This window comes from Saimiri boliviensis, chromosome 14, assembly GCF_048565385.1.
Source record: "Saimiri boliviensis isolate mSaiBol1 chromosome 14, mSaiBol1.pri, whole genome shotgun sequence".
Classification (NCBI taxonomy): Eukaryota; Metazoa; Chordata; class Mammalia; order Primates; family Cebidae; genus Saimiri; species Saimiri boliviensis.
In genome coordinates, this window is record NC_133462.1 from 41,983,014 (window position 1) to 42,007,967 (window position 24,954).

At 55.9% G+C, this 24,954-nt stretch overlaps 2 protein-coding genes across 3 annotated transcripts in view; one reads left to right on the forward strand and one right to left on the reverse strand.

Annotated features, from left to right (window-relative positions):
* Positions 1 to 1,437: 1,437 nt before the first annotated feature.
* Positions 1,438 to 10,588, forward strand: UBXN6 (UBX domain protein 6). The gene is made up of 11 exons (XM_039465924.2): positions 1,438 to 1,630; positions 5,141 to 5,304; positions 5,663 to 5,727; positions 6,706 to 6,834; positions 7,279 to 7,376; positions 8,041 to 8,116; positions 8,700 to 8,784; positions 8,899 to 9,118; positions 9,200 to 9,330; positions 9,416 to 9,564; positions 10,008 to 10,588. Exons 1-11 carry the CDS (start codon positions 1,515 to 1,517, stop codon positions 10,131 to 10,133), a joined length of 1,359 nt encoding a protein of 452 aa, XP_039321858.1. The 5' UTR covers positions 1,438 to 1,514; the 3' UTR covers positions 10,134 to 10,588.
* A 1,894-nt stretch (positions 10,589 to 12,482) lies between these two features.
* Positions 12,483 to 24,954, reverse strand: part of CHAF1A (chromatin assembly factor 1 subunit A) — a 44,425-nt gene continuing 31,953 nt past the window's right edge. For both annotated transcript variants that reach the window (XM_074384772.1, XM_003938818.3), the window contains 3 exons: positions 24,148 to 24,617; positions 13,390 to 13,486; positions 12,483 to 12,949 (listed from right to left, as the gene is read on the reverse strand). In XM_074384772.1, coding sequence (XP_074240873.1) covers positions 12,849 to 12,949; positions 13,390 to 13,486; positions 24,148 to 24,617 — 668 coding nt within the window. In that variant the 3' untranslated portion in view covers positions 12,483 to 12,848. The remainder of the gene's footprint in view (positions 12,950 to 13,389; positions 13,487 to 24,147; positions 24,618 to 24,954) is intronic.

Consider the following 24,954-nt stretch of genomic DNA (forward strand, 5'->3'; position numbering starts at 1 on the left):
GTATCCCGAAGTGCTGCGATTACAGGCATGAGCCACCACACCCAGCCCTTTTTTCTTCTTTTTTTTTTTTTTAGAGATGGCAGTCTCACTATGGTGTCAGGGCTGGTCCTGAAGTCCTGGACTCAAACAATCCTCTCGCATCAGCCTCCCAAAGAGCTGGGATTACAGTGTGAGCCACCACAGCCTGCCAAAAAAAAAATATCTATATCATTATTTTTTGAGACAGAATTTTGCTCTGTCACAAGGCTGGAGTGCAGTGGCTTGATCTCTGCTCACTGCAACCTCTGCCTTCTGGGCTCAAGCAATTCTCCTGCCTCAGCCTCCCGAGTAGCTGGGATTACCAATGTATGCCACCACACCCAGTTAATTTTGTAATTTTAGTAGAGACGGGGTTTCACCATCTTGGGCAGGATGGTCTCGATCTCTTGACCTCGTGATCCACCCGCCTTGGCCTCCCAAAGTGCTGGGATTACGGGCATGAGCCAACGCACCAGGCCAAAAAGTGTATTTTTAAACATAACTACCTGCCAGGCACGGTGGCTCACATCTGTAATCCCAGCACTTTGAGAGGCCAAGGCGGGCGGATCATGAGGTCAGGAGATTGAGACCATCCTGGCTAACACAGTGAAACTCCATCACTAATAAAAATGCAAAAATTTAACTGGGCGTCATGGCATGGTGTCTGTAGTCCCAGCTACTCAGATGCCTGAGACAGGAGACTTGCTTGAACCCGGGAGGCAGAGGTTGCAGTGAGCCAAGATTGTCCCACCCCGCTCCAGCTTCGGTGACAGAGTGAGACACTATCTCAAAAAAAAAAAAAAAAGCAACTACCACTAACACCGCTAACAAAATTGAGTCGGGCGTGGGCCCTACTAATTTTATATTTTTGGTAGAGACGGGGCTTCTCCGTGTTGGTCAGGCTGGTCTCGAGCTCCCGACCTCAGGTGATCCGCCCGCCTCGGCCTCCCAAAATGCTGGAATTACAGGCGTGAGCCATCGCTCCCGGCAACAATTTTTATTTTTATTTTTTTAATAGAAAACATAGTTTTGCCATGTTGCCCAGGGTGGTCTCAACTTCAGTCAAGCAAACCTCCCACCTGATTCTCCGAAAGTGCTGGGATTGCAGGCGTGAGCCACCGCGCCCAGCTTAGGTTGAGCAGCGAACAGGACAGGGCCCAGTATTTTCTCTGCGAGGTTCAGTCGGCCTGTCCCTCTCCCATCAACGTTTGTCACCATTTGGGGAGCGCCACGGAAGGCGCCAGGCAAGGCTCTGTCGCCAATCTAGAAGCGCGCTCGTGGCCCTGGCAACGGACTCCGGAAGAACCACAGAGACGCGGCTCCAGCGGACAGAGTGGCCGCCCCAGGCCCGCGACGCACCGAGCGGCACTCCGGCCTGATTGTCACGTGGCCGGTGTCGGAAAGGCGAAAGGCGGGACTTCCGGCGGGCCGGTATTTTTTTTCCGGTGGTTGGTCCTGGGCGGCCCCTCCCCGACTGGGCCCCGTGCCCCCCGCCCATGCGGCCCCCCGCCGCCGGGCCAGCCGCCACCATGAAGAAATTCTTTCAGGAGTTCAAGGCCGACATCAAGTTCAAGAGCGCAGGACCCGGTCAGAAGCTCACGGACTCCGTGGGGTGCGTGAGGATCGTATGGGCCTGAGGCCCTGAGGGGCGGGGACGGCCGGGGAGAGAGGTCTGGGGCCTCGAAGTGCGCGGGAGGTCGGAGGGCGGAGGGCGAGGGGCTGGGAGCGGCGGCGGCGAATGAGGGAAAGGGGAGAGGTGCCGGGGGCGGGGCAAGTGGGGCCTAGGGTGGGCGTCAGGGGGAGGGGAGAGCGATCTGGGGGCGGGGCAGGAGGGCGTGTGGGAGGGACCCGGGGGCGGGGCGGGGAGAGGCAGGGGGCGGGGCAAGGGGCCGGGAGGGTAGGTCTCGGTGGCCGGGCCTCGTAGGCTATGGTGGGGGTCTAGGGCGACGGGGCTGCAGCAAGTTGGGAGTCAGTGGAACGACCCTGGGGGAAAAAAGGGATGATGAGTCCGGAGGCGGGTGGTGAGGAGAGGTCTGGGGACACGGCGGGTTCTGAAGCGGCCCGGATGATTTGGGGGAATCTGGGTGACCAGGGATGGGAGCTGAGCTTGGAGGAGGACACACAATTGTGGGATGGGGTGGTGGAGAGTAATTGTGAGGCATCCATGGGAAAAGGGGATGTGCGCTTGGGATCTGGAGCACGTGGGAGGTTGAGGAGAGACTAGGAGGTCTGGAAGGCCAGGGAAGTGGTGGTGGGCAGAGTCGTCAGTGACCTGAGAGGTCCCTGCGAATTGGGAGGGAAGGGCTCAGGAGGGTGTGCGAGGAGAGTGGAGGTGAGGGACTCCGACAGATGGTGGTGGGAGGGGAGGGAAAGGAGGTAGCTGCCAGGCCTACTTCTGGATTGTCTAGGGAAGACTTCGAGAGAAGGGCATGGGCAGGGCTAAGCCAGCTGGGAGGGGGCATGGGAGGTCGGGGAAGAGCTGGAACCGGAGACGGTGTGAGGCTGAGGGCTGCTGGGTTGAGAATAGGGAACCTGGAGAGCTGGGGCCGCTGCAGGGAGCTGGCTGACCAGGGAGTGGTGGGGACCCATGGAGAGTGAATGGGAAGGTCAGCCAGGCTGCCAGGGCAGGGGTCTATAAGCAATAATGGAAGGGATTGTGAAGAGGTGGGGGCTGGGAAGGGGTAGGAGGAGATGCAGGGAGGTGGCAGGAAGTGCGGGTCAGGGAATCACGGGCAATGGGGCAGTGATGGAGGGAGGGCCATAGTGAGGATGCCAGGATTCCTGGGGGAGAGGCTGAGCAGGAAAGCAAAGTAGGGAGAGGGCTCAGGGACAGAGGGGTCAGGGAGAGAGGTGGGCAAAAGCGGGGAGCCCTTCACTGATTCAACCAATAGTGGGTGAACAGCGTACTGGAGCCACTGGGGCTGGACTTGATAGGAAGGATCCAGGGTATGGGGGCGATGGCTGGATTGGCCCAGAGCCCAGGCATAGAGGGGACGATTGGAGGGGAGGGGTGGGAAGGGAAGGGAAGGGAAGGTGTGCAGAAGTCCCTTTTGGAGTGATACTGGATATCCAGGGTGTGTGGGCATGAAGTCCTGTTTTGGGCTGCAGTGGCAGACAGGACAAGACCGCTGCTTTCCCAGGGCTCACCACCTAGTGGGAGCTGTTGGACGAATAAACCAATGTGCCTGGGATGAGAGCTCAGGCAATGCCCAGGGCCTCAAAATAGGGTGAGCAGGGACTGCCAGGTGGTCTGGGAAGGCCTCTGCCAGGACAGCGAGACTTCAGCCATAAGGAAATCAGCCCCCTTCTTCTCTCCCTGCGGTAGCCCTAGCCCTTTCCAGACCCCCTGTCCTCCTCCCACCCCTCAAGAGAACATTCTGAGCAGAAGGCGCAGACAGTGCAGGGCCGCACAACGGGGAAGAACGGCAGGGAGCCCAGGGGAGATGGGGCCAGGCCGGGAAGGGCTCTCTGGGCCAAGGGAGGCTTTAGGATTTTGCAGTGGGAGGACATCGTGCAGTGGAGTAGCACTAACACTCCCTGAACGAGGTTCCAGAAGGGTCCCTGTGACTGCCCAGGGGAGCAGGGCTCACGGCTGGTTAGGGTGAGGTACCCCAGGAAATGCTGTTTTGTTGGAAAGACCTAGATATGGGATGGGGCCAGGGTGGGTCCTCATGAGTCCTCTCCTCTTCCACCCAATATGCTCAGCTGTGGGAGGACTGGATAGGCAGGGGTGGGCACGAAGCAGGTTCCAGAAGCCTCCAGACAAGGAGGAAGGGCTTCCCGGGCATCTGAGCAGAGCCAGAGGAGTATAGGGCTTGAACTGAGAGCCTGGTCTCCCAGAAGTTTTTGTAGATCTATAGCATGGAAAGTGACAGTTCCTGAATTCACGGGAGGGGCCTGAGAGGAGAAGGGTGAGAGACACATCTGAGCAGATTGGGAGAAAGGGCTGCTCTGCCAGGTCACTGTGCTAAGTGGATTATGGAATCCTCTTTGGCGTAGGGCTCCACAGGGCAGGGCCGTGATTACTTGAGCTCTTTGTACTTGCACAGCCCTGAGCCTGGCGTGGAGTCACGTGGCCAGGGCGAGGCTGGTTGTTGTCAGCTGACCCCAGGGTCTTGCCACAAGGGTGGCGTGGCATGGGGTACATCACCTGGACTTCTCAACCCTCTTGGGTTTGGAAACGGGATGGTGAGACCTCCCTGACAGCTTGTTAGGAGGAGGAGCCAACCAACCCAGCTGACCAGCTCACAGCAGGGGCACGGCACACAGTAGGTGCTCAGCGAACAAAGCTGTGACCTGAGGGTGGAGACTCTTATGGCAGGGAGAGAGGGAGGACGTGATAGCTCTTGAGTCTCCTCAACTCCTGAGGATGTGGGCTGCATGCAGTGGCTTATGCCTGTAATCCCAGCAGTTTGGGAGGCGACAGTGGGAGGATCATTTGAGACTAACAGTTCGAGACTAGCCTGAGCTACATAGTCTCAATAGATTAGCCAGGCTCATGCCTGTCATCCCAGCACACTGGAAGGCTGAGGCGGGTGGATCACTTGAGGTTGGGAGTTTGAAACCAGCCTGACCAACATGGAGAAACTCCATCTCTGTTAAAAATACAAAATTAGGCCGGGTACGGTGGCTCACGCCTGTAATCTCAGTACTTCGGGAAGCTGAGGTAGTAGATCACGAGGTCAGTAGTTCAAGACCAGGTTGGCCAATATGGCGAAATCCCGTCTTTACTAAAAATCCAAAAATTAACCAGGTGTGGTGGCGGGTGCCTGTAGTCCCAGCTACTCGGGAGGCTGAAGCAGAGAATTGCTTGAACCTGGGAGGCGTAGGTTGCAGTGAGCCGCGATCGCACCATTGCACTCCAGCCTGGGTGAGAGTGAGACTCAGTCTCAAAAAATAAAGAAAGAAAAATAAATACAAAATTAGCCAGGCATGGTGGTGCATACCTGTAATCCCAGCTACTCAGGAAGCTGAGGCAGGAGAATCACTTGAACCTGGGAGGCGGAGGTTGCAGTGAGCTGAGATCGTGCCATTGCACTCCAGCCTGGGCAACAGATCGAAACTCTGTCTCAAAAGAAGAAAAATTAGCCAGGATACAGATACTCCCTTGGTCTGTCTCCAGGGAAAAGGCCCTCAAAGAGAAACCCACCCAGCCAGCCCCAAGGCAGCCCCGCCAGGGACCCACCAATGAGGCACAGATGGCAGCCGCTGCCGCCTTGGCCCGGCTGGAGCAGAAGCAGTCCCGGCCCTGGGGCCCCACATCACAGGACACCATCCGAAACCAGGGTGAGCTGCGGCCCTCCTCAGGCCCAGGCAGACACTGTTTGTGGGTCCCAGCCCTGGTGCAGAAGTCACATGAGCCACTGTAGGGGTGTGAGGATCACCCTTGGGAGTGGCCCCCCGAGGGCAGGGGAAGGGTGGCTTCCGGGGTGGGGGGAGCAGAGACTTGCAGCAGAAATAAGGGCTGCCCAGGCAGTGGGGTGCTGGCTCAGGCCGAGGGGTGGGTGCAGACCAAGCCCTGCAGGGGCCCAGGACAGGCATGCTTGGCTCACAGGCCACCCAAGGAATCAGGGGGCTTGGGCCAGGGGAGAGAGGCCTGCACACCATCCCATCCCTGCCTCTCCCTTCTCGGCTGGCCTTCCAGTGAGAAAGGAACTTCAAGCCGAAGCCACCGTCAGCGGGAGCCCGGAGGCCCCAGGGACCAACATGGTAAGAACAGCCACTGGTGGCAGTGTCCCATGCCCAGGGGTGGGGACAGCTTGACTCTGTCACACGGGAGATGTGGCCTCTGCCCTTGGGGCTCTGGGACAGTTGGGAAACCTCGCCTTGACAGGTGGAGGCGGGTTGTGGTGGAACACGGTACTATGCGGGACCTTCAGGGCTCAGCCGCCGGCTGCCAAGGCTTCCTAGCTCAGGCCTGGAGAAGTGGACCTTGTGCGCAGTAGCCCAGAGGTCCCTCCCGTTAACCCTTTAAGGGCGCATCCAGTTAAGAGTTCCTACTTTTCAGAAAGAGAATGGGGGTTGACAGAGGTGAAAGCAGCTGTCCTCTCCTACACCTCAGAACCAGCAAAGGCAGGACCAGGACCAGAACCAGTCTGTGACTTCAGAGGCCGTAGCCTAGTGTTGCCCTCTCCTGCCTGCCTTGGAGGTCAAGGGACTCTGTGGAGATGGGTGTCATCAGGAAGGCCTGCCTGTAGGAATTGGGCCTCGAGAGCTCCACTGAAAGGAGTTCTAAGCAGCTTGACCTTCAAGGATTCAGTGAATTTTAGCCCGGCAAGGACATTAAAGATGGCCTAGAAATGGAGGCTCAGAAGCCAGGCCTTGTCCAGGGTGCTGTGCCCATGGGCTCCCACACAGAGTCCCTTCCTCACCAGCTTGGGGACAGGACCAGCAGGAGCCCAGCTGCCATCTGTTAAGTGCTTCTATGTCTCAGAAGCTGCTCTGTGCTGTCTGTTCTTTACTTTGTTTAGTTCTGAGCAGACCCCACAGGGACATTTGACCTACCAGGGGACAGACTTCGGGATTCAGTCACTTGGCTAGGTTGTCTCCCATGGCCTCCAAGGGGAAGGGACAGCGTGGGGGCTAGAGATGTATGGCTCTATGGCCCACACTCAGGACTGTGGCGCTCGGTGGGGGTCGGGGTGGCCTCTGTCCACAGTCCAGACACGGTCACTTTCACCGCCCCAGGTATCTCAGGCCAGAGAGGAAGGCTCTGCCCACCTGGCCGTGCCTGGCATCTACTTCACCTGTCCGCTCACCGGGGCCACCCTGAGGAAGGACCAGCGGGACGCCTGCATCAAGGAGGCCATTCTCTCAGTGAGTGGTGTGCGCTCCTGTAGTCCCAGCTACTCGAGAGGCTGAGGCAGGAGAATCACTTGAACCCATGAGGTGGAGGTTGCAGTGAGCCGAGATCACGTCACTGCACTCCAGCCTGGCGACAGTGAGACTCCATCTCAAAAAAAAGCAAGCCAGAATGTGAGGCACAGTTCTGGGAGGTCCCACTGGCCGCCAAGGCCCCTGGATCTAGCCTGGGGAAGGCGGAAGGGCAGCCTTGAGTTCTGCTCCATCCTGCCTGTGTTGCCTCTGCCCTGGGGTTCGGGCAGGACCGCGGTCTTCAAGGGTCTCTTTCTTTCTGTGATGAGCGCACAGCTGGGGCTGCTGCACGCCACTGCTCTGCCTTCCTTAAACACCGTCACCCGCGCTGCCGAGGGCCGTGTGGTCCAGGCTCTCGAGCTGCTTTCCCTGCTTCCCTCCTCCCAGCGCTTCTCCACCGACCCAGTGGCCGCCTCCATCATGAAGATCCACACGTTCAACAAAGACCGGGACCGGGTGAAGCTGGGCGTGGACACCATCGCCAAGTGAGCACACGGGCCCTTTGCCCTGCCTGGCCCTCCAGCTCACCGCAGCCCCCCTCCCACTGGGGCTGTCACCCACTCTGGCCCCCTTGTGACCTGCTGAGGTGGGCTGGGAAGGAACACAGGCTGAGTGAGGCAGCTGTACCCAGAGCCTTTGGGGAAAGGGCTAGGCTTCTTTGGGCCTCAGTTTACCCATGTGCAAAATGAAGGTGTTTTTAAGGAATCAGGGGTTCCCCACACTGGCTTCCGCGGATCACATGGGGAGCGTATAGAGGATACAGGGTCACACTGCTCTCAGCATCCAGGCAGGCCTGCAGGTCCACACTGCCCGCTGGCTCCGAGGGAACAACCCACAGGAGCCCACGGCTGATGCTGTGGCTTCCCAGCTCTGGCTCTCCGCTCTGACAGCTCTGTGGCTCCCCCACCACTGTGGTGAACTGGTGTCCTCCTGGGTTGGTGGGACAGTGAGGGCTTCCTTGGGGCTCTTGCTGGCACTAGGGGTGGCCTCCAAGGAGTGTCCAAGGTATGCCTCCCACCCTGGAGATGGCCTCCCTCTCTGGGGTAACTTGACCACTTCTTCCCTCTGACTAGAGGCCAGTGTGGTTGAGCTGCTGTTCCCTGCCTGGCAGGCAGGGCTGTGGCCCGCTAACCCGTCCACCTACCACAGGTACCTGGACAACATCCACCTGCACCCCGAGGAGGAGAAGTACCGGAAGATCAAGCTGCAGAACAAAGTGTTCCAGGTCGGTGTGCCTCCTGCTCGCCAGGCCCAGGCTGGGGGTGGGGGTGGCTGAGCAGTGGTCTCCCTGGAGGAGCCAGCAAGAGTCGAGCCACCAGTAGTGAAGGGTTTCGCCGGTAGAGGGTAGCAGGACAAGGCAGGAGGCGAGAGTTTGATGCACGAGTCACCCCAAATCAACAGATTCTGCCTCTGCTCGCCCGTGTCCTTTTCCTTGTCTTCAGTTGGGCTTATTTGGGAACACGGCGGCCCTGGGGAGGCTTTTCATGCAAATACAGATGTGTGGCTCTTCTGGGTAAGCGGCAGGGTCTGGCAGCTCTGGCCTGTGTTAGCCTCCCATCAGGCCCTCACAGTGCCAGGCTCCTCAGCCTCACTCTTCGTGCATGGTTGTGACTCTTCCCTCTGTGTGGAACTGATGGAAACTCCACAGCCTCCACCTTAGAAAAGCAGGTTTGCAGCAGCACTGAAACAGCCATCCAGGGTTCAGCAGGCGCCCCCAATAGCAAGAGCCGGGCCCCTGGATGGGGTGGGGAGTGGTCAGGCCATGGAGGAAGCCAGGGGACCCCAGTGACCCCCATCTCCACCCCTAGGAGCGCATTAACTGCCTGGAAGGGACCCACGAGTTTTTTGAGGCCATTGGGTTCCAGAAGGTGATGCTTCCCATCCCAGATCAGGGTAAGCAGACAGGGCCTGGCTGAGTGGGAATGGGGGTGAGGGGCGAGGGGCAGGAGGGCCCGTCTTGGGGTCTCCCTGCTGCACAGAGGACACCCATATCCTGCTACACCGTAGAGGACCCCGAGGAGTTCTATGTGCTCAGTGAGGCCACCCTGGCCCAGCCCCAGAGCCTGGAGAGGCACAAGGAGCAGCTGCTGGCCGCAGAGCCTGTGCGTGCCAAGCTGGACCGGCAGCGCCGGGTCTTCCAGCCCTCGCCCCTGGCCTCGCAGTTCGAATTGCCTGGGGACTTCTTCAACCTCACGGCTGAGGAGATTAAGCGGGAGCAGAGGCTCAGGTGGGCCTGGTGTCTGCTGGGTGGGGCAGGGTGGGGTGGGAGAACCCGGGCCAGCCAGCCTGACCTGGCCTGTATGTCCAGGTCTGATGCAGTGGAGCGGCTGAGCGTGCTGCGGACCAAGGCCATGCGGGAGAAGGAGGAGCAGCGGGGGCTGCGGAAGTACACCTACACGCTGCTGCGCGTGCGCCTCCCTGATGGCTGCCTCCTGCAGGGTGGGCACCGGCGATGCCCGGGGAGGGCGGCTCGGGTCGGCAGGGGTCCCTGGGCCTGACCCGCTCTCACTCGCCTGATCCCCAGGGACCTTCTACGCCCGGGAACGGCTGGAGGCAGTGTACGGGTTCGTCCGGGAGGCCCTGCAGCACGACTGGCTGCCTTTTGAGCTGCTGGCCTCGGGAGGGCAGAAGCTGTCAGAGGACGAGAACCCGGCCTTGAACGAGTGCGGGCTGGTGAGTGTCGGCCCGCAGGAGTGCTGCTGACCCCATGACCCTGCGGGTTCTCCTGGAACCAGCACAGACCCCAGGAGGGAGGCTCCTTGTTCTCAGAGCAGAGGACCTGGACAGGTCCCTGGGTTTGAATCTCAACTTCCCACTTATTGGCAGCATGGCCTTGAGTAAGTCCATAACTACTTCATGCCTCAGTTTTCCCACCTGTAAAATGGGAGCGGTGATGCATGTTAGCTGGTGCAGTAGGTTTAGGTTTAGGTCCTGGGAGTCCCCTGAGGGACAGAGGGCAAGAGGCCTGGGTGCGAGCCACAGCCTCCACTGGCTGAGGCGTCCCTGAGCCCAGGCTGCCCGCTGAGGTCCCTGCTGTGGGAAGGGCCAACTGTGCTTGGCTCTGTCCTTCCGCCATGCTGCCACACAGAGATAGTGATGGCCTGCCCCCACTGCAGGTGCCCTCTGCCCTCCTGACCTTCTCGTGGGACGTGGCCCTGCTGGAGGACATCAAGGCCGCCGGGGCTGAGCCGGACTCCATCCTGAAACCTGAGCTCCTGTCAGCTATCGAGCAGCTCTCGTGAAATAAAAGCAGGGTTGGCCTCAGCCCTGTGGGTCTGTCTCATGCTCTCCCTGTCCCTATCCCTACCGCCCCAGGGCCTCTAAGCCACCTCTGGAAAGACCTGCTTTTCCCCATGGGCAAGGGAAAGGTGTCGGCCGGCTGTAGAGCCATGCAACCGGGCCCTGTGGCAGAGCCCCCCAGCCCCCAAGGGAGAGGCCTCGGGACGCCACCAAATCGAAGTCCTCCCTAGCTGTGGTAACTGTCATGAAGCCCCTGGGCAGACAAACGGGCATCTCCCTGGACAGGAGAGCAGGCTCATGGCACAGGTCCTGTTCCTGTGTGCCATGGGTGGCAGCAGCTGCACCCGACGCTGGGGCTGGTCTGTGGATGTGGGTGACGACAGTAGAGGGGACACTGGCCTTCAAGCACGGACCTGCAGTTACTAAATTATGAACCCAAATAAACAGGGTGTTTGAATATGGTTTCCTGGTGCTCTGTTCAAACTGTGGGACACAGGCCAGGCTCAGCTGCTGCGGAGTGGACAACACGTGGGGGCTGGGTGTGGCTCCCTGCCAAGGCAGCACCAGGCAGAAACCTGCTCTCCAGCCAGTGCCTGGCCACAAGTGCCTGCTGAGCCTCCCCTGCCTGGGGTGGAAGTTCCATGGGTTAGCGGAGGCTGTGCTGTGCCCATAAAGGCCCAGTCCCTGTGGGCCTCCCCCAGCCTGGGAGGTGAGTGCTGTCACAGGCCTGGCTTCACTGTGGCTAGTGAGACAAAGTGTCCTGAAGACAGTCATCTATTCCTGGAATCTGTAGATGTGTGATGTCATTCGTGGGTATAATGAACGATCTTGAGCTGGGAGATAGTCCTGGGTGGTCCGGGGAACAGTGTCCCCACATGGTCCTCACGAGAGGTAGTGGAAGGGTGAGTCAGACAGAGAGTGAAAGAGGCTGCGCCGTGGCTGTGAAGGTGGAGGAAGGGCCCCCGAGCTAAGGGATGAGGTGCCTCTGGGCACTGGGAAAGCTTCCAGGAGGGCCTGGCCCCGCCCACAGCTTGATGTTAGCCTGGCGAGGCATGCATGCGTTCTGACCTCAGAGCTGTGAGATGGTGACAGGTGCTTTAAGCCACCAGGTTTGTGGTCCAGCAGCCCCAGGGGACACAGGGACTGCCCTGTGGTGTGGAAGGCATGCGTGCCCAGCTCCACTGCTGACTTGATGCAGGTCTGCACCAGGGGGAGGTGGCCAGGGCCTGTGCTCATACCCCTGCCCTTGCATTGGTCCCTTCCTCACCCCTAGCTGGCCTAGTGCTGTGGGTCCCCCCGAGGGTCCCCTGACAGGGCTCAGGTCTCCGGTCCTCTGACCGCTGTCAGCCAAGTGATGGAGAGACGCACAGCCTCAAGTCCCCAGTGTGACTGCAGTATTCCGCTCTCATAGCTTGAGGGGAGCCCCCAGCATGCCTTTCTGTCACAACTTGGGCCATCAGCAGCTGCTTGCTTTCCTGTCACCCTGACCTGTGGGCTGCCTGGGCAGGCATCTGATATCTTGTTTGCTGCCCTGGCCAAGGAACCGGCACCACCCCAGCTGGTGTAGGCACCCGGCTCATTGAGAACAGAGGCCGTCCCTCCAGTCCTGCATCCCCTGCTGGTCCCAGAATGCAACTCCGGGTTATCAGGAGCCCCTGTAAAGCTGGTCAAAGGCATGCACGGGGGGAGCCTCTGCTTCGTGCACAGCTGAACCCTGCTTCCCAGGAGGAAGTCTTGGCCTGGGCACCCCCTGCCATCCCTGACCAGGTGGACGGAGGTAGCCAACACCTTCCACACATGGGGTCCCCTTAACGGAAGCTTAGACTTAAGGCAGGGTGTGGCCGGGAGAAGCAGGGCTGGCGAGGGTGACCTTCCCTGTGGCTATGTGTGCTGAGCCGCTCAACACCACAGCAGCTGTCACCTCTCCTCCCTTGGGGACAGCGGGGATAAAGCCCACTCACCCACAAGCAGATAGGTCACCTCCTAGCTCCAGCACTCGCAAGACATGCACCTGACCTAGGGATGGGCTCTCACAAAGCCTCAGACTAGACGCCAAACTCCACTCCTGGCAGCTCTGGGTTGAGAAAGGTGACCTCGGCAGGTCACGAACACCCCCTCCTAACCCCCCAACCCAGGGCAGGAGGGACTGCCAGGCAGAAGCACGTGGGGAGAAGAAAACCACACCTTGAACTAGGTCAGCCTTGTACGAGGACTTAGCAACGAACAGATGGGACAGTGCTGTCACAGGGCACAAGGCTGCCCCCGGACACGAGGCACCACACGGGGCCGGGCCATGGGCAAGGCACACCCTCAGAGAAACACGACGTTCTCAGGAAAGACAAGACAGCGGCTAAGGGCTAGAGAATAAGTTTATACACTGCCTCGTTAGGTCCAGGTGCACATGGCCAGGCGGGTGATCCTGGCACTTCAATTCATTTACAAGCATTGGATTCCACGCCTGCTCCCACGCCCGCAGGCTTCCCCGATAGGCCAGCAATCTCAATAATGCTTTATTAAAGGGCAGATTCATATGTAGCTCTTGGGGGAATTTTTACAAATGTCAAAGGAACTAATCCAGCATCCTATATAGAACTCTGCACACCTTGGGAAGGTCCGTGAAGCAGGACAAAGTGCTCTTTACACAGGAATCGAGTCGGTTCAAGTATCTGCTCCGGGGGGAGGACGTCCTAAGCGTTCTACATACGTCACCACAGCTCTCAAGAGGCACCCAGTGGGCTTGAGGGCACGGCGGCCTTGCCAGCGTCCACCCCCAAAGCACCCCCAGCTCCAGAAGCGGCGCCACACGGGGTCTGGACCTCTGCAGGGTGAGAGAGGCAGTGTCTTGAGCTGGCTGTGCCCACTGGGCTCCCTGGGGGAAGACCCCACCCTGTTGCCTCCTGGGGCCTTCGACAGCCCAGGGGGTGGGACCCTCCACCCACAGACGGAGGCTGGGGTACTGTGCCCCCTTGTAGAGGTGATCATCCACCCTCAGGCTAACCCTGTTCCCTGCCACCCCAGCACACTCCTTCGACTCAGCCTGCCGCAGGGCTTCTGTACTTCTTTAGGGAGCATTCCAGAAAACTACTTGGCCCTCTCTCCCGCCTCAGTGTAGCCTTCTCTGACCCCATCTAACATCACAACCACCTGAGACTTCCAGCACAGGCCCTCTCAGCTCTGCGGCCAACATCCCCTCCCTGTTGAGGCTCACCTCCTGTGCCCACCTCACCAGTGCATTCTGCTGTCTAGAGCCCTTCTCACCCGCAGCATCTGGGACATCCATGATCATACAGTCGCCCTCCTCCTCTTCCTCCTCCTCTGTGTCTGCCTGGAAGCCGTCCATGTCCTCAGCACCAACCTGGACAGGCAGGGCGAGTAGCTGTCAGCACTGCAGGTGGCAGTCACACTGGTGCTGGGGGGCCTCTGGGAGTGTGACCCCTCCCTCCCACCCCCAACACAGCCCAATATCCTGAACCCAATTTGGTAACAAACTGTCCAAATGTGAGAGGTTTATCAGAGGCCACAGCCAGATAACCTTGGGGGTTCCCTCAAATGAAATGGACTCAGATTTCCCAAACAGCCATCACTGCCACCTACAGAATCGTCTCCAGTCAGTGACAGGCCACATACCTGACAGTGGTCCCATCGGATTACAACTGTATTTTTATTTAATATGTATGTATATATTTTGAGGCACGGTCTTGCCTTATCACCCAGGCTGGAGGAGAGTGGTACCACTTTGGCTCACTGCAACCTCCGCTTCCCAGGTTCAAGCGATTCTCCTGTGTTAGCCTTCTGGGCAGTGGAGATTACAGGTGCCTACTACCATACCTGGCTAATTTTTGTATTTTTAGTACAGACTGCGGGGGCGGGGGGGGGGGGGGCGGGGTGTTTCCATGATGCTGTTAGGCTGAGTTTGAACTCCTGACTTCAGGTGATCCATCGGCCTCGCCCTCCCAAAGTGCTGGGATTACAGGCGTGAGCTACCGCACCTGGCCACAACTTTTTTGCTGTGCCTTTTCTACGTTTAGAGATAAATACCACTAGGTTACAAGTGCCTGCAGGACTGAGCATAGGTTTGCAGCCCAAGAAGACAGGGCTGAACCACGCGGCCCAGGCGTGCAGCAGGCTGTCTATCCAGGGTAAGAACAACCCAGTGCATCAGCACAACCACAAAACTGCCTGAGGACACGTCTCAGAATGCATCCCAGACGTGAAGCTATGACTGTGACTTGTGAATTATTTCTAAGTCAAAACAAAGGGATTCTGGATTTCTGGCTCAGATTGAAAAGCTGACAGAGTATGCATTTTCCTCTGAATTAACTTACATATTTTTAAAGAGACAGGGTCTCGCTCTGTGGCCCAGGCTGGAATGCAGTAGCATGATCAGGGCTCACTGCAGCCTGGACCTTGCAGGCTCAAGCAATCCTCCGACCTCAGCCTCTTGAGTAGCTGGGACTACAGGCATGAGCCACGATGCCCGGCTAATATTCTCATTTTTAGGAGAGACAGGGTCTCATTTTCTTCCTAGGCTGGTCTCCAATTCCTGGCCTCAAGCAATCCTCCTGCTTCACCTTCCCAAAGTGCTGGGACTACAGGCATGAGCCACTGTGCCCGGCTAATATTTTCTTTTTTTTTTTTTTTTTTTGAGACGGAGTTTCGCTCTTGTTACCCAGGCTGGAGTGCAATGGCGCAATCTCGGCTCACTGCAACCTCCGCCTCCTGGGTTCAGGCAATTCTCCTGCCTCAGCCTCCTGAGTAGCCGGGATTACAGGCACGCGCCACCATGCCCAGCTAATGTTTTGTATTTTTAGTAGAGACGGGGTTTCACCGTGTTGACCAGGATGGTCTCGATCTCTCGGCCTCATGATCCACCCGCCTCGGCCTCCCAAAGTGCTGGGATTACAGGCTTGAGCCACTGCACCCGGCATATTTTCTTTTCTTTTTTTTTTTTTTTTCTTTTTTTTTTTTGAGACGGAGTTTTGCTCTTGTTACCCAGGCTGGAGTGCAATAGCGCAATCTCAGCTCCCTGCAACCTCCGTCTCCTGGGTTCAGGCAATTCTCCTGCCTCAGCCTCCTGAGTAGCTGGGACTGCAGGCACGCGCCACCATGCCCAGCTAATTTTTGTATTTTTAGTAGAGACGGGGTTTCACCATGTTGACCAGGATGGTCTCGATCTCTTGACCTCGTGATCCACCCACCTCGGCCTCCCAAAGTGCTGGGATTACAGGTGTGAGCCACCGTGCCCGGCCGGCATATTTTCTTTTTAAAAATTTTTTAATTTTTTTTTTTTTTTGAAAGAAAGGGGTCAGGCCAGGCGTGGTGGCTCAAGCCTGTAATCCCAGCACTTTGGGAGGCCGAGGCGGGTGGATCACAAGGTCAAGAGATCAAGACCATCCTGGTCAACACGGTGAAACCCCGTCTCTACTAAAAATACAAAAATTAGCTGGGCATGGCTGGGCGCAGTGGCTCAAGCCTGTAATCCCAGCACTTTGGGAGGCCGAGGCGGGTGGATCACGAGGTCAAGAGATCGAGACCATCCTGGTCAACATGGTGAAACCCCGTCTCTACTAAAAATACAAAAAATTAGCTGGACATGGTGGCGCATGCCTGTAATCCCAGCTACTCAGGAGGCTGAGGCAGGAGAATTGCCAGAACCCAGGAGGTGGAGGTTGCGGTGAGCCGAGATCGTGCCATTGCACTCCAGCCTGGGTAACGAGAGCGAAACTCCGTCTCAAAAAAAAAAAAAAAAAAATTAGCTGGGCATGGTGGCACGTGCCTGTAATCCCAGCTACTCAGGAGGCTGAGGCAGGAGAATTGCCTGAACCCAGGAGGCAGAGGTTGCGGTGAGCCGAGATCGCGCCATTGCACTCCAGCCTGGGTAACAAGAGCGAAACTCTGTCTCAAAACAAAACAAAACAAAACAAAACAAAACAAACAAACAAACAAAGAGAGTACAGCCTGGGCTGGGCACGGTGGCTCACACCTCTAATCCCAATACTTTTGGAGGCCAAGGCGGGATGATTGCTTGAGCCCAGGAGTTCAAGACCAGCCTAGGCAACATGGAGAAACCCTGTCTCCACAAAAAAAAAACACACAAAAATTAGCCCGGCGCGGTGGTGAATGCCTGTAGTCCCAGCTGCTCAGAAGGCTGAGGTGAGAAGATTACCTGAACCCGGGACAGGGAGGTTGCAGTAAGCCGACATTGTGCCACTGCACTCCAGCTTGGGCAACAGAGCAAGACTCTGTCTTGGGGGAGAGGCGGGGAGAATGTAGCCTGGAGTTTGAATCCCTGCTCTGTGACTCCCCTGCTGTGTAGGGTGAGGAAGGACTGGACTGAGGGTCTGCGTTTCCAGTTAGATTTTTTTTTTTTTTTTGGAGACTGGTATTCCGTTACCCAGGCAGGAGCACAGCGATGCAGTCACAGCTCACTGTAGCCTTGATCGTATGGACTCAAGCAATCCTCACACCTTAGCCTCTGGAGTAGCTGGGACCACAGGTGTGTGCCGCCATGCCCGGCTAATTTTTATTTTTTATTTTTAGTAGAGATAAGGGGTCTCACTATGTTGCCCAGGCTGGTCTCAACCTCCTGGGCTCAAGCGGACCCCCGGCCTCAAGCCATCCTCCCACCTCAGACTCCTGAAGTACTGGGATTACAGGTGTGAGCCACTGCACCTAGCCCCAACAAGATTCCTGAGCTGTTGGCATTTGCTTTCAGCAAAGGAGACAGAAAGACAGGACTTATGAAGTGGAGGTCTGATTCCCACCACGAGCCTCCAGGTCAGTGCTCACTCTCTCTGTGCATGAACAAAAACTCATCCCAGGAAGGAGAGCCACACTTATTTTTTCAGGGAGGCAAGGCCTCACAACTCCAGGAATTCTTCCTTTACATAAACCTTCATTCGCCTAGAAAATCGACTGCACAGTAACACAATGGTCAGAGCACAGTGCCTGGCCATGCTGACTGGGTTCCAATTGTCCCCATGCATTCCCATGTAGGGGCTCCCTAGGCAGCATGGGCTGATCCTGTGAGGACACAGTAGGACCTTTTTTTAAAATATAAAAGAAACAGGGTCTTGCCCTGTCACCTGGGCTGGAGTGCAGTGGTGCGATCACAGATAACTACAGCCTCGAACTCTTGGCCTCAAGTTATCCTCCTGCCTCAGTCTTCCAAAGTGCTGGGATTACAGGTATAAGCCACTGAGCCCAGACTAGGGCCATTTTCAACTACCTTTTTGAAAGATTAGTTAAGCAAAGAAGGGTCTAATAATCCCCTGTAGACTCTGCTGAGGAGTGTGACACTGCAGGTGTTAAACAAAGGGAACAAGCCAATTTCTTCAGAGCCATCTCAAGTCACTGGGACCTCCCTCCACACAGGAGATGCACTGACACACGAGGTTTTTTTGGATCCACAATTTTTCAGCACAATCACCACTCTCACCCTCCAGGCTCAAGACAGGCTTTAACACATGACACCAAGTTCTACTGTGCTGAGAGCTGCCGGCAGCTTGCTTCACAGGACAGCTGTCATCACAGGCAGCACTGCAAGTGCTCAACACAGACACAGAGGAGCGCGGACTATGGAAAATGGGAGTTGGGAAAACATTTAGCAACTACATGGGATGAAGATGGTGTCACTAACATCTATCCGCCCCCCACCCCTTTTTTTTGAAACAGAGCCTCACTTTTGCGCCCAGGCTAGAGTGCAATGGCATGACCTGGGCTCAACTGCAACCTTTACCTCCCGGGTTCAAGTGATTCTCCTGCCTCAGCCTCCCAAGTAGCTGGGATTAGAGGTGTGTACCACCAATGCTCAGCTAATTTTTGTACTTTTAGTAGAGATGGGGTTTCACCATGTGAGCCAGGCTGGTCTTGAACTCTTGGCCTCAAGCCTGCCTCATTCTCCTCATTCTCTTGTAATGCTGGGATTACAAGTGTGAGTGATGGCACCCAGCCATCTATGCTTCTTTTTTTTTTTGAGACGGAGTTTCGCTCTTGTTACCCAGGCTGGAGTGCAATGGCGCGATCTCGGCTCACCGCAACCTCCGCCTCCTGGGTTCAGGCAATTCTCCTGCCTCAGCCTCCTGAGTAGCTGGGATTACAGGCACGCGCCACCATGCCCAGCTAATTTTTTGTATTTTTAGTAGAGACGGGGTTTCACCATGTTGATCAGGATGGTCTCGATCTTTTGACCTCGTGATCCACCCGCCTCAGCCTCCAAAGTGCTGGGATTACAGGCTTGAGACACCGCGCCCGGCCTTTTTTTTTTTTTTTTGAGACGGAGTTTCGCTCTTGTTACCCAGGCTGGAGTGCAATGGCGCGATCTCGGCTCACCGCAACCTCCGCCTCCTGGGTTCAAGCAATTCTCCTGCCTCAGCCTCCTGAGTAGCTGGGATTACAGGCACGCGCCACCATGCCCAGCTAATGTTTTGTATTTTTAGTAGAGACGGGGTTTCACCATGTTGACCAGGATGGTCTTGATCTCTCGACCTCGTGATCCGCCCGCCTCGGCCTCCCAAAGTGCTGGGATTACAGGCTTGAGCCACCGCGCCCGGCCTGCTTCTTTAGTTTTATTCTGATGACATAATCTGTTCTGTTGGCAAGGACAAACACACCCTTCTTTGTATTTTAAAAAATTTAAATGAAATAGCCGGGCGCGGTGGCTCAAGCCTGTAATCCCAGCACTTTGGGAGGCCGAGGCGGGTGGATCACGAGGTCGAGAGATCGAGACCATCCTGGTCAACATGGTGAAACCCCGTCTCTACTAAAAATACAAAAAATTAGCTGGGCATGGTGGCGCGTGCCTGTAATCCCAGCTACTCAGGAGGCTGAGGCAGGAGAATTGCCTGAACCCAGGAGGCGGAGGTTGCGGTGAGCCGAGATCGCGCCATTGCACTCCAGCCTGGGTAACAAGAGCGAAACTCCGTCTCAAAAAAAAAAAAAAAAAAGAAACATAACAAGGGGTGGGCATGTTGGCTCACGCCTGTAATCCCAGCACTTTGGGAGGCCAAGGTGGGCGAATCATGAGGTCAAGAGTTCGAGACCAGCCTGACCAACATGATAAAACATCATCTTTACAAAAAATTCAAAAATTAACCAGGTGTGGTGGTGGGCGCCTGTAATCCCAGCTACTCTTGAGGCTGAGGCAGGAAAATTGCTTGAACCTGGGAGGCGGAGGTTACAGTGAGAAGAGATCACGCCACTGTACTCCAGCCTGGGCGACAGAGTAAGACTCAGTCTCAAAAAAAGAAAAAAAAAAAAGATGAAAACTCTCAAACTGGGAAAAAAGTGTAACCCAATAAAAAACATGTATGTACACCATTTGCAGACAAATAGCCACCCCTCCCCATGGGTGCAGAAGTATCAGTCAGAAGCTTGATTAAATGCCAGGAGGCTGGACAGAAGATCACTTGAGCCCCAGAGGTGGGAGACCAGCCTGGGGCAACAAACTGTCTCTACAAAATATTTAAAGATTAGCTGGGTATGGTGGCACATACCTATATTCCCAGCTCCTAAAGAAGCAGAGGTGGGAGCATCACTTGAGCCCAGGAGTGGAGGCTGCAGTGAGCTGTGACTGAACCACTGAACTCCAGCCTGGGTAACAGTGAGACTCTGTCTCAAAATAAGCAGACAATGCCAGGGGACATGTCCCATCTGGGCTCTTGTGCTTCCTGAGCCCCTCTCTACACAGGCTCTGAACAGTATCAGGCCCTGCTCCATAGGGAAGTTTACGTCCCAAACTGTAGGAGGTTCAGGGATGTGGGTGAAGCACCAAGCTGGGCCTGGGTCCCTACTCCTTCAGGTGTGGCCTTGTGTGTCCAATGCACTGCTAAGTCCCAGGAGGCCCTCACCTGTGCCACGGCAGCAGAGGCCACCAATCGCGCATATGGCCACCACTGCCATGCATTTTCAGGTGCGATGTCACATTTTGCTGACTCTAAGACCCACCGAATCTCTCTGACCTACTCTAGTTAAACTGGGTGCACCCCTCTTTCCTAGTAGTTAGAGACGATAGCCAGGTACTCGCCACCCCGAAGCACAGAAACTCACACCTGATTCTGGACACATGGGACTCAGGGTGCCATGTTCCCAGTGAGGAAACACAGGTTCCACATGTTGACAGGGAGCAATAGCAGTGCTTGGGAGGACCCAGGGCAGGGCACTGCATCCCAGCTGGGAGAGTGAAGCTGCCACATCAAACCAGTGGAGGAGGGTGGGGAGGGAGCTGGTCCAAGCCCTGGGCTGCTGCATGGAGGATGAGACCCCAAAGGAATGTCTGAGGGACACGGGTTCCCAGGGAAGGGCTGATTAGCAAAAGCACTGGAGCACTGCTTGCATAGTGTCACAGGCAGAGGGACCTTCCCGCCCCGATCATTTTCAGACTGGGGAGCTCCAGTTCCCTGTAAGGCTGTGCAGGTCACAAGGGAAAGGCACTGCTCACACACAGCTTCAACAAGGAACGCAGCCAGTGAAGCTTTATGTGGGGCTGCCTGGGGCCCAGCTCCCAGGCACTGGGCTCCCCACGATGCCACGCCGCCTCCACAGGGCCAGGAAAGCTGTGTACACTACACACTATGCAGGGACAAAGGCTCTAGGGAGTGCCAGCAACAGTTCCACTGACAGCCCCAGACCCTCTGGGATGTTCTGAAGTCCTCTCCTGCTAGGACAGTTAAGGGAGGTTCACAGTGTGTCAAGGTCCATGTCCGTGTGCTGCCAGTAGGGAGATGACTGGACATCATCTCAGGAGCCACTTCTTTTACCTCCCTCCCTGCCACTATGTAAATGACCACTTTTTTTTTTTTGAAATGGAATCTTATGCTGTTGCCCAGGCCGGAGTGCAATGGCATGATCTCGGCTCCCTGCAACCTCCGCCTCAAGTGATTCTCCTGCGTCAACCTCCTAAGTAGCTGTGATCACAGGCACTCACCACTATGCCCAGCTAATTTCTGTATTTTTAGTAAAGATGAGGTTTCACCATGTTGGCCAGGCTGGTCTCGAATGCCTGACCTCAGGTAATCCACCCTTTTCAGCCTCCCAAAGTGCTGGGATTACAGGCGTGAGCCACCGTGACCAGCCATCAACCACCTCTAACATCAGAGAAGAGGATGCAAGTTGGAGCTGGGGGTTGATGCAAGTTTGACCGCTGTCTTGCTCCTTGTCCCAAGTCTCTGAAAACCTGTAACTCCATCAGATCGTGGCCTGGAAGGCCCAAGGTTCACAAGGACAAATAGGTTTGCACTAAGAGTAGATATTAGAAATGAAACTCAGGGGGCCAGGCACAGGGGCTCACGCCTATAATCCCAGTGCTTTGGGAGCCAAGGCAGGATTGCTTAAGGCCAGGAGTGCTTAAGGCCATTGAGTGGAAGGTACAGATAGTTCCCATACACTTTCTTTGCCAAAGCAAAGCCAAGCCACCCCCATTACCAACATCACCTTCCAGAGCAGTGCATTGGTTACAATCAGTGCACCTTAGGCTGGGCACTATGGCTCATGCCTGTAGTCCCAGCACTTTTGGAAGCCCAGGTGGGAAGATCACTTGTGCCCAGGAGTTGGATACTAGCCTGGGCAACGTGGCAAAACCCCACCTCTACGAAAAATACAGGTTTTTTTTTTTTTTTTCTTGTTTTTGAGACGGAGTTTTCGCTCTTGTTACCCAGGCTGGAGTGCAATGGCGCGATCTCGGCTCACCGCAACCTCCGCCTCCTGGGTTCAGGCAATTCTCCTGCCTCAGCCTCCTGAGTAGCTGGGATTACAGGCACACACCACCATGCCCAGCTATTTTTTTTGTATTTTTAGTAGAGACGGGGTTTCACCATGTTGACCAAGATGGTCTCGATCTCTTGACCTTGTGATCCACCCGCCTCGGCCTCCCAAAGTGCTGGGATTACAGGCTTGAGCCACCGCGCCCGGCCTAAATTTATTTTTATTTTTATTTTTTGTAGAGACCAGCACAGGCAATATGGTGAAACTCTGTCTCTACAAAAAATTAGCTGGGCGCAGTGGCATGTGTCTATAGTCTCTCTCAGCTACTCAGGGGGCTGAGGTGGGAGGACTGCCTGAGCCTGGGGAGGTCAAGGCTGCAGTGAGTGGTGATCATGCCACTGCACTACAGCCTGGGCAACATAATAAGACCTGAGACTCAAAAAAAAAAAAAAAAAAAAAAATAGAGAGAGAAACTCAGTTATGTACATTGGGTGGTAAGGACAGAAAGTCTGCATGAACGCTAACAAGGCTGATCCATGGCTGGGGTGGGTGCCAGGGGCCACTGGCTCTCTGAGCACCAGTTTCTTCTTAAGACCAGGCAGTGCCCCGTCACACACCCCACAGCTCCGTGTGCTTGTGCCTCTGAGACACCCATGAGGCTGTAATCACAGAGCACTCATTCTCCTTACATGCTCTTGCCTGTGCCTCACATTGGGTGGTGTTCTGCATGTCCCTGTGTCTGTGCAACTGATGAGACTGGCTGGTGCACATTAAATCCTTAATAACTGTGATTGAATGCAAAATTAAAGAACCCATGAACGAAAATAAAAATGCCACCACTTGGGATATTATGCAGTGTGAAAAAAAAAAAAGCTATCAAGCCACAGACAGACATGGAGGAAACGATACATACTGCCAAGTGAAAGGAGCCACACGAGGTGGCATTCCAGCTACAGGGCAATCTGAAAAGGCCGAATCAAAGATACAGAGGTCAGTGATTTCCAGAAGACTGGATGGGTAGAGCACAGGGGCCTTTCAGGGCAGAGAGGCCGCTCCGTTCAGAATAATACACAGCATCCAACATTTGTTCAAATCACAGAACCCTCAACACCAGGAACAAACCCTAACGGAGACTGTAGACTCTGAGTGTTTATGATAAATCAAAGAAGGTGCACTTTGTCTATTTCTAGAGACAGGGTCTCGCTGTCTCGTCCAGGCTGCAGTCCAGTTGTATGATCGTAGCTTACTGCAGCCTCAATCTCTGAGGCTCCAGCAATCTTCACGCCTCAGCCTCCCAAGCAGCTGAGCCTACAGTTGCATGCCACCACTTGGATAATTTTAAATTTGTGTTTTTCGTAGAGGTGGGGTTTTGCCACGTTGCCCAGGCTAGTATCCAACTCCTGGGCACAAGTGATCTTCCCACCTGGGCTTCCAAAAGTGCTGGGACTACAGGCATGAGCCATAGTGCCCAGCCTAAGGTGCACAGATTGTAACCAATGCACTGCTCTGGAAGGTGATGCTGGTAATGGGGGTGGCTTGGCTTTGCTTTGGCAAAGAATGGGAACTATCTGTACCTTCCACTCGATTTTGCTGTGACCCTAAAACTACTCTAAGAGTAAAGTTATTTAAAAAACACAAAAGCAACAAGCGCAGTGGCTCATGCCTGTTAATCCCAGCACTTTGAGAGGCTGAGGCGGGAACATCACGAGGTTAAGAGATTGAGACCTTCCTGGCCAACATGGTGAAACCCCGTCTCTCCTAAAAATACAAAAATAAGCTGGGTGTGGTGGTGTATGCCTGTAGTCCCAGCTACTCGAGAGGCTGAGGCAGGAGAATCACTTGAACCTGAGAGGCAGAGTATGTAGTTAGCCAAGATGGCACCACTGTACTCCAGCCTAGCGAGAGTGCGAGACTCTGTCTCCAAACCAACCAACCAACCAACCAACCAACCAACCAACACTGGGCGCAGTGGCTCACACCTGTAATCCAAGCACTTTGGGAGGCCCAGGTGGGTGGATCACGAAGTCAGGAGTCAAAACCAGCCTGACTAACACGGTAAAACCCCATCTATACTAAAAATACAAAAATTTGTGGGGTGTGGTGGCCCATGCCTGTAGTCGCAGCTACCCAGGAGGCTGAGGCAAGAAAATCACTTGAACTTGGGAGGCAGAGGTTGCAGTGAGCTGAGATCATGCCACTGCACTTCAGCCTAAGTGACAGAGCAAGACTCCGTCTCAAAATAAAAAAAAAAACAATCAACCACCAAACACAAAAGTCCTATGGGGCTGCCGACCTGCTCGCCCTGCCCCACCTCACCTGGCCGTCGTGCCTGCGCTTCTTCATGAACTGGGTGATGCACATGCTGCCTGCTGACTTCCTCTTCAGTGAGACAGGAGTACCCTGGCCGGGCCCCGTGGAGGGGATGCTGCCACTGTCCTCTCTGGGGGCTGAGGGCACCGTGGTCACGTAGTTCCACTGGCATGGCACAGGCAGGTGCTCCTGTTCGAAGCTCCGCAGCACCTGCGGGTGCACGTACCAACACATCCTGAAGTCAGGCCGCTTCTCGTACACTGAGTTCTCAGAAATGAGCCGCTTGAGTCGGGACTTGGAGGGAACGGTGGCATCCTCGCCAGGGGCGGGGGTGTGCAGGCAGGTGGTGGAGGGGCTCAGGGGGCTGCCGTTGTGCTTGCTGAGCAGTCCCCGGCGGCAGTGCTCCTGGAACTCCCGGATGATGACCTTGCTCCCATTCACGTTGCCATGCAGCAGCGGCAGCAGCTGGGCCAGGACTGGCAAGAGGGAACATGGGCAGGCATGAGGTTTGGGGAGACACAGACCACCACAGGCCAACGGGCGGGAACCACACACAGCTCCTCATTGCCATTGAGGCTTGGGGCACAGCCAGCTTTGGGGACAGGAGGCTTCATGAGAGTGGTCTTAAGAAAGGGCAGTACGGCCGGGCGCAGTGGCTCAAGCCTGTAATCCCAGCACTTTGGGAGGCCGAGGCGGGTGGATCACGAGGTCGAGAGATCGAGACCATCCTGGTCAACATGGTGAAACCCCGTCTCTACCAAAAATACAAAAAATTAGCTGGGCATGGTAGCGCGTGCCTGTAATCCCAGCTAC

What these genes read in the sequence shown, in the direction of transcription:
- UBXN6 (XM_039465924.2), top strand. Translation starts at nt 1,515, where the DNA reads ATGCGGCCCCCCGCCGCCGGGCCAGCCGCCACCATGAAGAAATTCTTT. An exon ending in TCAAGGAGGCCATTCTCTCA is followed by an intron (nt 6,835 to 7,278) that starts GTGAGTGGTGTG and finishes CCCTCCTCCCAG; the next exon opens with CGCTTCTCCACCGACCCAGT. An exon ending in TGCAGAACAAAGTGTTCCAG is followed by an intron (nt 8,117 to 8,699) that starts GTCGGTGTGCCT and finishes CTCCACCCCTAG; the next exon opens with GAGCGCATTAACTGCCTGGA.